The sequence below is a fragment of the Balaenoptera borealis genome (assembly GCF_965194805.1).
Source record: "Balaenoptera borealis genome assembly, chromosome: 1".
Classification (NCBI taxonomy): domain Eukaryota; kingdom Metazoa; phylum Chordata; class Mammalia; order Artiodactyla; family Balaenopteridae; genus Balaenoptera; species Balaenoptera borealis.
The window spans coordinates 60920244-60934673 of record NC_138860.1 but is presented as its reverse complement, the minus strand read 5'-3'; the positions used below and the strand labels follow the sequence as shown (position 1 = coordinate 60934673).

Genomic DNA, 14430 nt, shown 5'->3' with positions numbered 1-14430 from the left:
GCCTCCAAACACAACGACTATTTTCAACAACATAAGCTCATTCATTCAACAAAGTTACGTGGGGCATCCCCTGTGAATAATGCACTGTTTGAGGCATCACCACCACGGCCTTTAGGGATGCAGTTGTGATCCCAAGACAGATTAAGTTTCTTTGTATCACAATGTTTTTGTATATTTTTTTCTTTTCAAAATACTCACATATCCTGTCTTCAATTGATCAGTCAATATTTATCAGATATCTATTACGTCTGCAAATAAAACTCAAAAATAGACAATATATATTCCAAACAATCTAGACAAAAACACCTTTGTCAACTAGATCAAAGGTCATCATTTGAAAACAGGGAGGAAATGAAGAAAAGGAAAGAGTAGATAATAAATTTTAAATTGTTATTCAATGATTCATTCATCTAACACAGACAAGGTGCTTGTAATGTATGAGGAGAAGTGTTAGGTGCCACAGGAGACATAAAAATGAATTGAGACAAAAAGAAGATAATCATTTTGCAGGTCCTATCCATTCTCCTGTGATTAAATCCTCCTATTCTTGATTCAGACAGACGCTGGGCTTTAATCTTGCCTCTACTCTGTGACCTTCAGCAAGTTACCTAACATCACTAAGCCTCAACTTCTCCATCTGCAGAGTGGAGCTAATAATAATATTATGAGCTTGTGTATTAGGTTGTTGTGGGACTTAAATAAATGATGCATACAAATCATTTTAACACAATACCTTTTATAAAAATAGCTAACAGATATTAATGCTTATCATTACTACTATTACTGTACTTCGGTTAATCACTTTCCTTCCTTCCTCTTCATACCTATTGCTACTATCCTAATTAGTCTATTTTACTATTTAAATTTAAAAAAATTTTTAACCACCAAGCCAGTCATGAAGAACAATGAGCTCTGCCTAGTGCATAACATTCTGTTGTATTTTTGCTCATACTCATTCCTCTGACCAGCATTCCTCCGACTTGATCCAACTGGGTAAAAATTCAATCCACCTCTCATGATCCTGTCAAATACCTTCACAAAGCCTTCCCTACTCTTCTACAAGAAATAGCTTTACTTTCCTCTGAGTTTCCTTTGAGCTTCTGGCAATCACTACTTCCCCCCCATAAACCATCTTTATGCTGTACACTAAGGCTTATATTTTCAGTTCCCAATTAGAAGAATGACGAGGGTGTATAAAAGGTTTGCACTTTTTCCTCTGGAAAATAATCATTGCCTAAGACTATGGGCATCACTTTGTTACCTCCACAAAATTCTAAAATTGTCATAATACTGAATTGGATCACTGAAAAATATCTACACCGTAAAAACAAAAGATAGAAACAAGAAGTTAGAATTTGGTATCAAGACATACATAATGTTCTAAGAATTTTAAAAAGATTATATACTTGTTTTCTTACTTTTCTTTCCTACTGCCCAGTTGCCGAGCTGTATATTGATCCCCATAGTCAAGTAGCACCAGTTGTCGAGAAAAGACATTCACTTTGTTGCCTATAAATAAATCTTCCAAGTGAAGGTCTTCATATTTGGTCCGCTTTAAAAAGGTGCGATGATTCTTTACATCATGCTAGAACCAAAAACAATACAATAAAACAAAAAATTATCAGTAGGTAATGTTAACCTTATTATAAAACTAGAAATAGTTATTAATTTTGCTCTATTAAACATAAGTTACATTCTTTTTCATTTTTGCTATAAGTACAAATCATAATTTCTTTCATAACTTATGTAGTTCCTAGTCTACTCTAGTAATAACATAAAAATTACAAATTTAATACTTTAAAAAACCCTGGATAGAAAGATTTGTTTATTTCCAAATCACTGCAGCAAATTAGTGCCTATGAAATCCCAGAGAAACTCCAAATTTCTGCTTTCTTGCCGACACAAAATCCCAGTACCAAATAGGTCCACGTGCAAAAGGAGTCGTCAACAAAGGGACACAAAGAAACAAGCAGGACTCTTTTAGCTCAGCCTTCTTCAATTTGACTTTTTGTAGCGATAACAGCATTCAACAATGGTGACATATTTATGAGCATGATAACCTTTATCTATAGCCACTTATTGACTATCACTTAATCCAAAGCATAAATAATCCCCCTTCAGTTTTCTAACCAAAAAAATAATTTCTATTAAAAATAAAGACACAAGGTATCTTCTTGTTTTGGAATTATAAATAGCAAAATTTTAAAAATTCCCAAAATAAAAAGAATGTATTTTTAAAAGCAACTATAAAAAAGGCAATCCTATTCCTCTCTGGATCCCACCTTCACTCCGTTTGCCAACTTTTAAGCAAAAAAAGGCTCATTTACCATTTCAACAGATCCATCCCCTGGGTAAAATAGAAGCTCATAACGTCGAAATAGTGAAGCATTTGGATCATACCACTCTGCAATGAAAACGAATCTTTCACCATGATTCTGTAAAGAAGGATAGAAGAATTTTAACACTAACATATAAAATATAAGCACTCTTGTAAAAATCATACAAATTGAAAGAATTACCAAATATTTGCGATGAAGAAATTTGTTATTACTTATTGTATTGAATAATTCTGCTTTTCAACAGTATGCCAGTTATCAACATACCCTCATAAATATTTCCTTCTAATTTCTTATTAAACATCCTTAGATATCTCAAAGATGACTTATGAACTGCTTAATACTTCACAGCCATCCAAACATCCTGGGTAAATTGATACTTTTTTTAGAACATGAGCTCCAGATCTGACTACTGTGATAATTCAGTCCTTCTGAAAGCAAGTTTACATATAAGCAGATAATCAATAAACTAGTATGAGAAAAAAAAAAGAAAAAAAAATTAGTATGAGAAAAAATTTCTGAGTGGCTAGCTCTCAATTACATTTAGAACATAACTGTTCTAAATTTAAGACTCCAGCAGTATTAGAGTATTGTTGTCATTCAAATTATAGTAAGCATCTTTACTCTCCTTAGTAATTTCACATGATAGTATCTTTTTATAGAAAGAGTGGGAGAATGTGTTAGTCTAGGTGCCCGGAGAAGCAGACACGATGCCAAGATAGGATTAAACATGCAAAAATTCTATTCTGTAAGAGAAATTCTGTACAGGAAATTCCTACAAGAGAAAATAGGGAGGGATCCAGGGAAGCCTGACAGACCACAATACAAATCTGACCCTAAGTGAAGGAGAGAGTGAAGGAAGACTGGATGATATCCTTCTGGACTGCTCTACAGACTAAGGAAGGTTCAGCAAGACCACTACTACCAAATGTAAAATAGATAGCTAGTAGGAAGCAGCTGCAAGGCACAGGGAGATCAGCTCGGTGCTTTATGACTACCTAGAGGTGTGGGATAGGGAGGGTGGGAGGGAGACGCAAGAGGGAGGAGATATGGGGATGTATGTATAGGTATAGCTGATTCACTTTGTTATAAAGCAGAAACTAACACACAATTGTAAAGCAATTATACTCCAGTAAAGATGTTAAAAAAAAAGACCACTGGGCGGTGCTCAAGCCATTTAGCCCTCAGAGAGTTCTCTGACTTCCAGGGACAGGCCTGCTTTAGTATCCCTGCTCCTCTCAGTCACGGGCTGGGAGCAGCCCTTGGGAAGCATGTCCTAAGCACAAAAGCAGCAGTAGATTCCAGAGCACAGGAGCTGAGGCCCTTTGATCATTTCAGCTCCCTCTAGTTGAAGATCTGTGAGGTGCATACAATGAAAACGTAAGTCAAAGAATGGCCCTCTTTCCTTGACTATTAGGCAGGATTTCCCATCATATGTTATTAATATCTTAGCCCCTAAAGGTCCTTCATCACAATAAGCAAATGAGGACATAAAGAAGAAAGGAATCTAAGGGTTTCATTGCTAATTCTGGATTTAGCATCTGATTCTCTGGTTATGGTATATAGATGGGTTCCTTTTATGTTAATAATTCACTTGTAAATTCTAATAGTACTATGTCTAGTTATATTTATGATTGTACTCATAAGCTATAATGGAGATAATTTTAAAGACACTATTTTATTTTTCCCACAATCATCCAAAAGACACATTTAAATAATGTTTATTAGTCAAGAGAAAACAAAGGTAAGAGATATACTATAACAAGCCTTTCTTCATTCATTATTTTTCATATTGATCCTTATAAATACAGCTTTTTTATTTTTATTTTTTAATACAGCTTTTTAAAATTTAGGTTTCACTGTGCATTCTAGTATTATACTCTCCTTTTAATATAAAATTTAAATACTAGTTGTTTATTAAAATTTTTACTATCTATATTAAAATATTCATTCACTGAAAAACATCATTGAAATACTGCCTTCACTAAAATAAAATTATGAAATGGACGAAATGATGAGACATCTAACTGAAGGTAAAAGGGCAAAGAAAATGATGCAAATGAAAAACCAATGAAACTTGGCACTTCCATTTATCCAGGCAGCCTTAACCACAAAACCTGCCAATCACACTCTTTAACTCTGAGGCAGGTAGTAGAATTTTTCATGATTCATCATCCAGAAAACAGTTTTAATACAAAGAAAACAAACTGAGGAAGTACTGTTTCTGGCTGACAAGGTAGCTTAGAGCAAATCAATGCTACTTTCCAAGAACAACTAGAAAAGTGGGATGTTAAAAAAATGTACTTGTTTGATGATGTTGGAGAGCATCTAAGGCAGCCAGATTTGATGATCTAAGATTCAGAAAGACAGGAAGTTCACTGAGGTAAGCACAGCATTCTTTATACTGCTTTTACCTGAGGACATGTGCTGAGACTTAAGTCAAGCTGGACAAGAGACTGAGAAGCCCAAGAAGCTGGCAGGGGAAGGCTGCTAAGAGGCAGTGAAGCTAGCAGAGCTTTTGACAGTGTCATGGGTATAAGTAGACAAACACTGGAATTTGGGCCTACCAATGCAGCCAAGACTTGAGGGGCAAAGATCCGGAAGAAAAGGAAACCATAGAGAAGTGAGCTCAAACCTGTGTTTGTTCAATGGAGCTTTACACTCCAGGGGCATAGGCAAACTAAAGGTAAACTGATCCTTACAAAATTTGAAACAAGTTTTGTGTTCACTCAATGGTCAATTATGATAAGTGATGTTTCCTCCATGCCACCCCCCTGCAACTCCAGAAATGGAAATATGGCTTTTCATATACAATGTCAAGCTTTCAAAGACAAACTACCAGATATAACAAAAAAAGAAGACCAAGAGAAAAAAAAAGACAATAGAAAGAAATCCATGAATACCCTAGTTATTATCTGAAAAGGCTTCAAAATAAAAATGATAGGTACGAAAAATATACGTCAAGATTAATAATTTCACCAGAGAGCCAGAATCTATTTTTTAATCAATCAGAAATTCAAGAATGAAAAGTAATTGCCAACACAGCATTCTATAACTAGCAGAATTACCCTTCAAGAGGTGAAGGTGAAATAAATTTTTAGACAAGCAAAACCAGAAAATTTATTGCCAATGCACCTGCGTTAAAAGAAATTCTAAAGGAAGTTCTGAAGGAAAAAAGAAAATGATTCAAGATGATTCAAGGAACAGAAGGACTGGGCTTCCCTGGTGGCGCAGTGGTTGGGAGTCTGCCTGCCAATGCAGGGGACACGGGTTTGCGCCCTGGTCTGGGAAGATCCCACATGCTGCGGAGCAACTAGGCCCGTGAGCCACAACTACTGAGCCTGGGCGTCTGGAGCCTGTGCTCCACAACAAGAGAGGTTGCAATAGTGAGAGGCCCGCGCACCGCGATGAAGAGTGGCCCCCGCTCACCGCAACTGGAGAAAGCCCTCGCACAGAAACAAAGACCCAACACAGCCAAAAATAGATAAATAAATAAACAAAATAATTAAAAAAAAAAAAAAAAGGAACAGAAGGACTGAAAAACAATGGAAATGTAAATATGTGGGTAAATCTAAATAAATAATGCATATACAAAATAACAATAATGTCTTGTGGGATATAAAATAAGTAGAATTTGAATTCAGATTAATAAGAATATAAAGGGTGTGAGGGGAAGACAATATTCTTCAAATTTTGTGAAGCAAAAAAAAAAATCTCCTACATCAGTTGCTCGACCTTTTCTCAAATTCCAATGAACATCAGTGAAGAGAATGTCTCTTAAGCTAATAGGCACACAAACTGGAGACATTCTGTTCAATTTTTCACCCTCTGTTCTGTTAGAATGACTTTTCTTCATCTCCTAGTGCTCAGACAACAGGAAAACAATTCTCAAAATGTTTAATAAATCAGTGCCATTCAAACTTTAAGAAATTAATGATAACCATTAAACATGACAATAATAATAATTTTTAGAGTAGCTATTAAGTAGCAGGTTCTTTACATACATTATCTCATTTCATTCTCACAACAGACCATGTAGGTTGACAGAAATATGGATACTATTTCATGGACAAGGATAGTAAAGCTCAGAAAACTTGAACACTGGTCCAAGGTTACAAAGCAAAGAAATGAGTAAGTCAGCCCTCAAACGTTGGTTCTTCAGACTTTGCAAAGCCCATGTTTTGCCCCATTAAACAGCACTACCTACATAAAATGATGCAAAAGTCAGTGTTAAAGAAAGCATTCAGTGGGCCTAAACTAATGATGAACTGAGTTATTTAACTACTCCTCTATGTAAAGTTAAATAATTCTAGACAGGGTCAATTTTGTAACCCTTAACAAACATGTAGGAGAAAGGGTATGGATTATTACAAAATAGGATAAGGAAATCAGGTTACTCCCTGTGACATCAAACATACTTAACAAAATATCTCTTTTCAATTATATCCCAATTTCAGAATCTTAAGAAATCAAGAGTCAGTGAGGTCTGTCCTTATAAAATACCAAAAAAAACTTAAATATAAAACTATATTTTAAAACCTATATAACATTCATATGGAAACCCAAGAGACCCAGAATAGCTAAAGCAGTCTTGAAAAAGAAGAACAAAGTTGGAGACCTCACATTTTCTATCTTCAAAACACTGCAAAGCTACAGTAATCAAGACAGTGTAATACTGGCATAGAATAGATATAGATTAATCTAATAGAAGGGAGTCCAGAAATGAGCTCAAACATATATGATCAACTGATTTTCTTCAAGGGCAGCAAGACCATTCAATGGGGAAAGAACAGTCTTTCCATAAACAGTGCTGGGACCACTGGATATCCATAGACAAAAAAAAAAAAATGAAATTGTATCCCTACCTCACACTATATACAAAAATTAACTCAAATGGATCATAGACCTAAACACCAAGAGCTAAGCTAGAAAAACTGCTAGAAGAAAACATTTGTGACTTTGGGTTAGGAAATGGTTTCTTAGACAAGACACCAAAAGCACAAGTGACCAAAAAACGAAACAAAACAGCAACAGCAAAAACATAGATAATTTGGACTCCAAATGATACCATCAAGGGAGCAAAATGACAACCCACAGACCTGGAGAAAATATTTACAAATCACATATCTGATAAGGGAGGATCTAGTATCCAGAATGTATTAAGAACTCTAACAACTCAATAATAAAAGACAACCCAGTTACAAAATGGGCAAAGGATCTGAGTAGACATTTTTCCAAAGAAGGTATAAGAAGATATACAAATAGCCATTAAACCTATGAAAAGATGCTCAATACCACTAGCTATTAGGTAAATGGAAATTAAAACCACAATGAGATAGTACTTCACACACACTAGAATGGCTATAATAAAAAAGACAGGCAATAATAAATGTTGGTGAGGATGCAGAGAAAATGGAACTCTCATATGTTGCTGGTAGAAATGTAAAATGATGCAGCTACTTTGGAAAACAGTTTGGCAGTTCCTCAAAATGTTAAACATAGAGTACATAGGACCCAGCAATTCCACTCCTAGATATACACCCAAGAGAAGTGAAAATATAGTATATACCCATATAAAAACTTGTACATGAATGTTCATAACAGCATTATTCATTGAAAATATACTATACACCCATACAAAAACTTGTACATGAATGTTCATAGTAGCATTATTTATTATAGTCAAAAAAGTGGAAGTGACCCAAATGTCCATCAATTGATGAATGGATAAATTGTGGTATGTCCATAAAATGGAATATTATTTGGCAATAAAAAGGAATGGAGTACTGACTCATGCTACAATATGGATGAATCTTGAAAACATTATGCTAAATAAAAGAAACCAGTTACAAAAGATCACATATTCCATTTATATGATTTCACTTATATGAAATGTTCAGAACAGACAAATCTAGAGACAAAAAGTAGGTTAGTGGTTGCCAGGGTTTTCAGGGAGGGAGGGATGAGAATGACTACTAATGAGTATGGTATTACTCTTCTGGGGTAATGAAAATGTTCTAAAATTGACTGTAATGATGAATATGCTAAAAACCACTGAATTGTACACTTTAATTGGTGAATATTATGGCACATGAGTTATATTCAATAAAGCTGTTTTAAAATAAAGTAAAATAAAATACCATCAGTTTAAGATACCAAACAGAATTTTCCAAAGCAGATGTTATTTAGGAAATTACAGAAAGTATATATATACACACACACACATATATATATTGTGTTGCCAATAAGTTGCTGCTTTGAAACCATTTTCACTGTGAGTACTATATTCTAATGTAGTCATGACCTCTAAGAAAAAACAATAAAAACAATTACTTTTTTATTGTAAAAGAAGAAAAAAAGTAAATAGATACCAGAGGTCACACTTTTGAGGGGAAAGAATAGAGTTGTGTTAACTTTTAAAATTCCATCAGAAACCAAACAACCTAATGCGATGTCGAAAGGAGAGTTTGCAACACTACAGATCAGTTCAATAAATCTCTGATAAATAACTATCACACAGAAAAAGATACAATAACTATACAATAACTATGTCCACAAGATTTCAAAAATGCTTAAGCTCTTGGGTCTGACCTCTTGAAGTTTTGGCATAGCGTTTCACAACAGCACCTACACACAAAGAAAAAATATTTCATAATCTCTCAAACAATTAGCCCATTCCTTCATCTATAACTGTGATTTACCTCAGTGAGATTGTTAAAAAACTATATATGAATAATAACAGAATTTCTACTTAATAGAAGAAAGTAACTCTCAAGCAAGTATTGTTTCCTCTATGAAAAAAGGTTTACCATGCCAAGTAAAAATTGTATTCAAACTTGATTTAACCTTAACCTTTGCAGTAGAAACTTTAGTTATTTCCTAAAGTCAAAAGATGTCTAGAGATATAACAGTGGTACATCTGGACTTGGCAGAGAACAATGGTACATCTGAACATCTCATTCAGGCTGGTCTTTCAACTAGTTGCCTCACTACACACACACACACACACACACACACACACGAGCACATATCCACATCCACACACCTAACCCAAAGTTACCTTTGAAATTTTAAGAATTTTAGTTTCAGCTAAGTTGAGGCAAATCTAGCAAAGAACTCCATTCCTTTTTTTTTTTTCAGTGATGTCAAAGCTGAATATCATTGTGTTCAAACCCTTCATTTTATGGATAAAGAAACTGAGGCAATCAAATATAAATGACTCGCATAAAGTCACAGAGCTAGTTAATGACTGAGCTAAAACTTGAAACTCCACTTGCTATGACTCAGATCTTTCCATAATACTGGGCTTCCAGGGCCAACTCAAGAGGGAGAAACTAACACCTTAGTCACACATAGGGACACTTCCAGTTTTCTGCCAGATCTTCGGACGAGAATGTCACTGCCTGGATGATCACAGGGACAATAGAGATTTCCATTTCTGTCAGAAATACCATTATGCAGAACATTTAAAGATTATGCTCTAGCAAAAAGAGACTTTTTCTTAAAGAAGCTAAATCTTTTCCTTCTTCTGAACATTTCAAATATAATTTATACATAATAAAATATCCAAGCACACTTTGTTCCAATTTTGTAAATAATCACCAATGTGCCATCTCATTTTTTTTAATATTATAAGCAGATAGCCACATTATAAGGTTCAAAACACACTACTCCCAACATATGAAACCTTGGCATATTGAATATTTTAAGCCAAAGGAGTTTGAGAGAACAACAGAAGCAAGAAGGTCACTTTGACCTTTACCCAACCCTTCTTCCCTGAAATAGGTCATAAAACCCTCATGTGAGGGCTGCCCTGCCTATACCCTTTGTCTTTGAAGACAAAGGGACACCGAGGAAAATCCCAACAAACAGCCCAAAATTAAAGATCAGAATTTCAGGGTGAAATGATGACTTTCTAATCTCAGAGCATCTCCAACATCTCCAGTTCTTATAAGATTTAAAATTAGAGCTAAGATTTTAGGAGAAATTGACACAGGGTCCTGCAAGTGAGCATTCACTTGAAGGGCTGTATGACAGTGTGTTCAATCTCATGTCTACAGTTCAAACCATGTATTTCAGTATTCTCTGAATTAATAAAATGCTTACAACTGTCAAAGTGACTTGCTTCAACATATTTATATCTCTATATACAATCTTACCATTATTTAAGTATAGGCCTCACTACTTACATGATGAAAAGGATAAGGCAAAGCTATCACACCTTTATACATCATCTGATTTCCATCCACCAATTCATGTACTCAACAGATTGACCACTTACCATGTTCTAGGTACTATGCTAGGTACTAGGATACATCAAGACATGACAATGATGATTAGAAACAAACATCGCCCTTGCTTTCATAGACCTTATAATCTAGCACGGAGAATAGCCAATCAAACAATCACACAAATTCTTTTTCTTGACCAAAAAAAAAAAAAAAATAGAAAAAGAAAAAACTATTGTGTTGCGTTACTCTTATTTATTCCTGAAAACTTAGAACTCCTGGCTCTGAATTCACTGTTCTACTATATCACAACTGACTCAGTTAAGTAGGTCATTTAATTTTTCTCTCATCTTACTCAAAACCCATTTTACACTGGTTATATAACTAGTCATCAGAATGTGCTGTAAAGCACTTTACAACCTTTATTTTTAATTTCCCTTTGATGGTATGCATTTTTAAATGTCAAAAAACCTTAGATTGTTTTTCCAAATTTATTTTGTAATGCCTTCTAAAAAAGGAAAATGTCATTTTAAAGTGTAGCATATGAAAATTGCTGTCCATTCAAATGACATTCTGGTATGAATCATCTCCCAGTTCAGTCATTTTTTTTTTTTAAATAGTAGGCTTATACCATGTACAGGCTGATTACTTAGGGAAGTTTCTTCCATTCATTTTGAAAACATTTTTCCTTCTTTCAATTCCTTTTTGAAAAATAGGTGATAACCGATAGAAATAATAATGTTCGTTAGTAAAACAGGTAAATTTAAAACCATATGTACGTTGATTAAAGCATGATAATGAATGAACTTGCAGATAATGCTGGAAGAAAGGACAGGATTAATACAGATGAGTTAGCCACACCCCGGCCCTTGCTATATTACCTGAAGGTGTTCCACCACCAAGTTCAGGGATTCAAGCATTCTCTTCACTGCCCATATCCTCCTGTCCTTACAGTTAGTTTGTTCAACTTCTCCCTCTTTTACATCATCAGGTTTTCCAGCGCAGCAGCCCTTTCGCACATTCCCAACCCACCAGCCTCTTGCCTTCACTTCCTTCCCTATCCGTCGCAGATTCCTTGACTTGTCAATCATGCTCTTAACAATTCTTTTCATTGCACCATTTGGCCAGGACCCAACACTAGATGAAGTTAACCACTGTGCTTTCTCTGTGCTTGCAGTGGAGTTTATAGCTTCGCGTTTTACATTTAGGTCTGTAATCCATTTTGAGTTAACTTTTGTGAAGAGTATAAGTTCTACGTCTAGTCATTCATTTTGGGTAATATATATGTAAAAAGGAAAGCCCAGCCCTACATGGATCATGTGAAACTAACAATCTTTCCCATGCACGTATGCTTTTAAAAAAAATCCCTTAGTTCCACAGTAAGTTTATTAAGCTTGTGCCACCAAGTATAATTGTACCTTGGCCTCATACACTTCAATACTACTGGTCAGAAAGGGCCATTCCAGAAATTTCGCCATTTGCAGCAACATGGATGGACCTAGAGATTATCATACTAAGTGAAGTCAGACAAAGACAAATATTATATGATATCACTTATCTGTGGAATCTAAAAAATAAGGAAAATGAACCTATTTGCAAAATAGACTCACAGACAAAGAAAACAAACTTATGGTTACGAAACGAGAAAGGGTTGGGGGAGGGATAAATTAGTAGTAGGAGATTAACAGATACTACTATATATAAGATAGATAAGCAACAAGGATTTACTGTGTAACACGGGGAACAATACTCAATATCTTGTAATAACCTATAATGGAAAATAATTTGAAAAATATATATGTGTATATTCTTTGCTGTACACCTGAACCTAACACAGTATTGTTACTGTGAATTAACTATACTTCAATTAAAAAAAAAAGAACCATTCCATTTCTGATGATCAATCAACAAATACTGATTGGACCTGGCGTTACCAGTATTTGGCAATGCATGTGCCAAATCGAGCCTGCTGCCGCTACTATTGCTGCTCTCGTTTGCTGGTAGCCTATAGCAAGTGACGTGGCTCTGAGCCATGCTGCTTGAAAAGAAAATCCAGGAAACTATAAAGAATTTTCTTTTGGGGTCAGATGGGGAATACTTCAGGATAGCTAAGAACACGGGCTGTAGAGTCAGACAGGCCTGGGGTGGGTGACATGGACAAGATACTTAACCTCTCTGAGCCTCAGTTTCCCCACCTATAAAATGGGAATAGTAACAGTACTTTCCTCCTAGGGTAGTTGTGGGGATTAGATGACTCAGTGTATATAAAGCAGTAGGATTTCTGTTGCCTAAGTCTTATAGCAGTGACGGTGGCTTGTAGGGCCACATGTGACTTTCGAGCTGCACTGCACACATTCATCTCCCTTACTGGCCTTTTTCTGATATACAAGAAGGGCCTCTTTTGATTTGTGATGCTGCAGCCTGCACTGCAGCAAATCCTAGTAAGTAGTTCTTTAAAGGTCTTTGTAGAAAAAATCAGTAGGAAGGAAAAAAGAATTTGTGGCAAACAGAAAACCACAAATGTGACTAAAATTGTATTTATTATGAAAAGAATAGCTACTGAACATATACAGTTATTTCTGTAAGTAATTTTTTATAAAGGACATGTAGTAAATCAGAGTCAGTACAAATTCTTGCCCTATAGGGAGCTCAAAGTTACAGGTCTGTTTTTACCAGTACAAAATTGAGCAACAATTTTCTTTCTAAATTTTATGACATCATCTATTATACATTAATGATTAGTATTATAATTCAAACTTCTCAAAGGAAAAGCATCACTAGAAAAAAATCACAGATTACATTAATCAACACGAAATTACTGCTGCAACTTGTAGATGTGAAAACTTAAACCATGTGCTTTGGCTTGGCATGGAAACACAGAAATGTTATGGAAAATAATAACAAAGCATTTACATTCTATAGCTAATATAATATTTAAAGTCATATTGGACATTATATTTATTAGCAACTTATATGTTCAAAAGAGCAGGTATCATATCTTACCATTTAACTACTCTAAGATGCAAAATTAATTATGTGACTAGTTTCCAGGACCAAGAAGAAATCTGAGAAGCTATGTGAATGTTTATGAAATAGGAGTAAAATCTGAAGAATCTGCCTCCAATTCCACAAAGCAAAGCAGAAATGTTCTATATTTTATTTAAAAGAGAGAAATATGTACTTATAAGAAAGCATGTCAGTCCAAGGCTTCTCTGGTATCTAAAATAAAACACAGGAAATAATTTTCAAATAAATTATCTAAATCTTCATTTAATGGCTCAACAGTGAAATAAAAAGTCTACTTAAGGTAAGTTTTCAAGTAAATTTTTATTCCTGATAGCAATAAGCCTGGGAGAAAGGCAGGAAAAATTGAAAATCATACTCATTATCTAATCCCACATCAATTATAAATGCAGAAGAAACAAAATAAAATATTAATATGGATAGAAATGTACCCCCCCATACATAAGTACTTGGGGTAAAGGATGAGTTCATGGGTGTATATACGTTTGTGTACATGTTAAGTGAAGATGAATTATTTCTGAATAATACATGATAATAGCATAAAATTATCTTTATTACTATTTACAAATAAACTACAAGGTTTCTGAAGAGGAGTTTTGATTATAAATTGCTCCATTGTAATAGAGCCCCTTAACAAGTCCTTTATTCTTCCAGTGACCTTTCATTCTGATAAGGCCTCTAGAGGATATTGGAAAGATAAGGTATCAGCCCAATACATACTGACACAAATGTTACCACCTTTAAAGACTGAACACTTAAAAATGCTTAAAAAGAAAGAAAGAAGAAAAGGAAGGAAAGAAGGCAGAGCCATTATTGTTTTGTTTTGTTTTGTTTTGTTTTGT

At 34.7% G+C, this 14430-nt stretch overlaps 1 protein-coding gene and 1 long non-coding RNA gene across 5 annotated transcripts in view; one reads left to right on the top strand and one right to left on the bottom strand.

Annotated features, from left to right (window-relative positions):
- LOC309636198 overlaps nucleotides 1–14430 on the top strand; it is a 937790-nt gene that overhangs the window by 783941 nt on the left and 139419 nt on the right. The gene's annotated exons all lie outside the window — the stretch shown is intronic.
- The window catches only part of NME7 (NME/NM23 family member 7), a 244738-nt gene that overhangs the window by 201970 nt on the left and 28338 nt on the right, over nucleotides 1–14430 (bottom strand). For 2 of the 4 annotated variants that reach the window (XM_082393990.1, XM_082393987.1), the window contains exons 2-4: nucleotides 4641–4687; nucleotides 2328–2435; nucleotides 1419–1585 (exon numbers count right to left, since the gene is read on the bottom strand). In XM_082393990.1, coding sequence (XP_082250116.1) covers nucleotides 1419–1585; nucleotides 2328–2435; nucleotides 4641–4664 — 299 coding nt within the window. In that variant the 5' untranslated portion in view covers nucleotides 4665–4687. Of the gene's footprint in view, nucleotides 1–1418; nucleotides 1586–2327; nucleotides 2436–4640; nucleotides 4688–8927; nucleotides 8964–14430 lie in introns of all 4 variants that reach the window. The other 2 variants (XM_082393988.1, XM_082393989.1) reach the window with 2 other exon arrangements.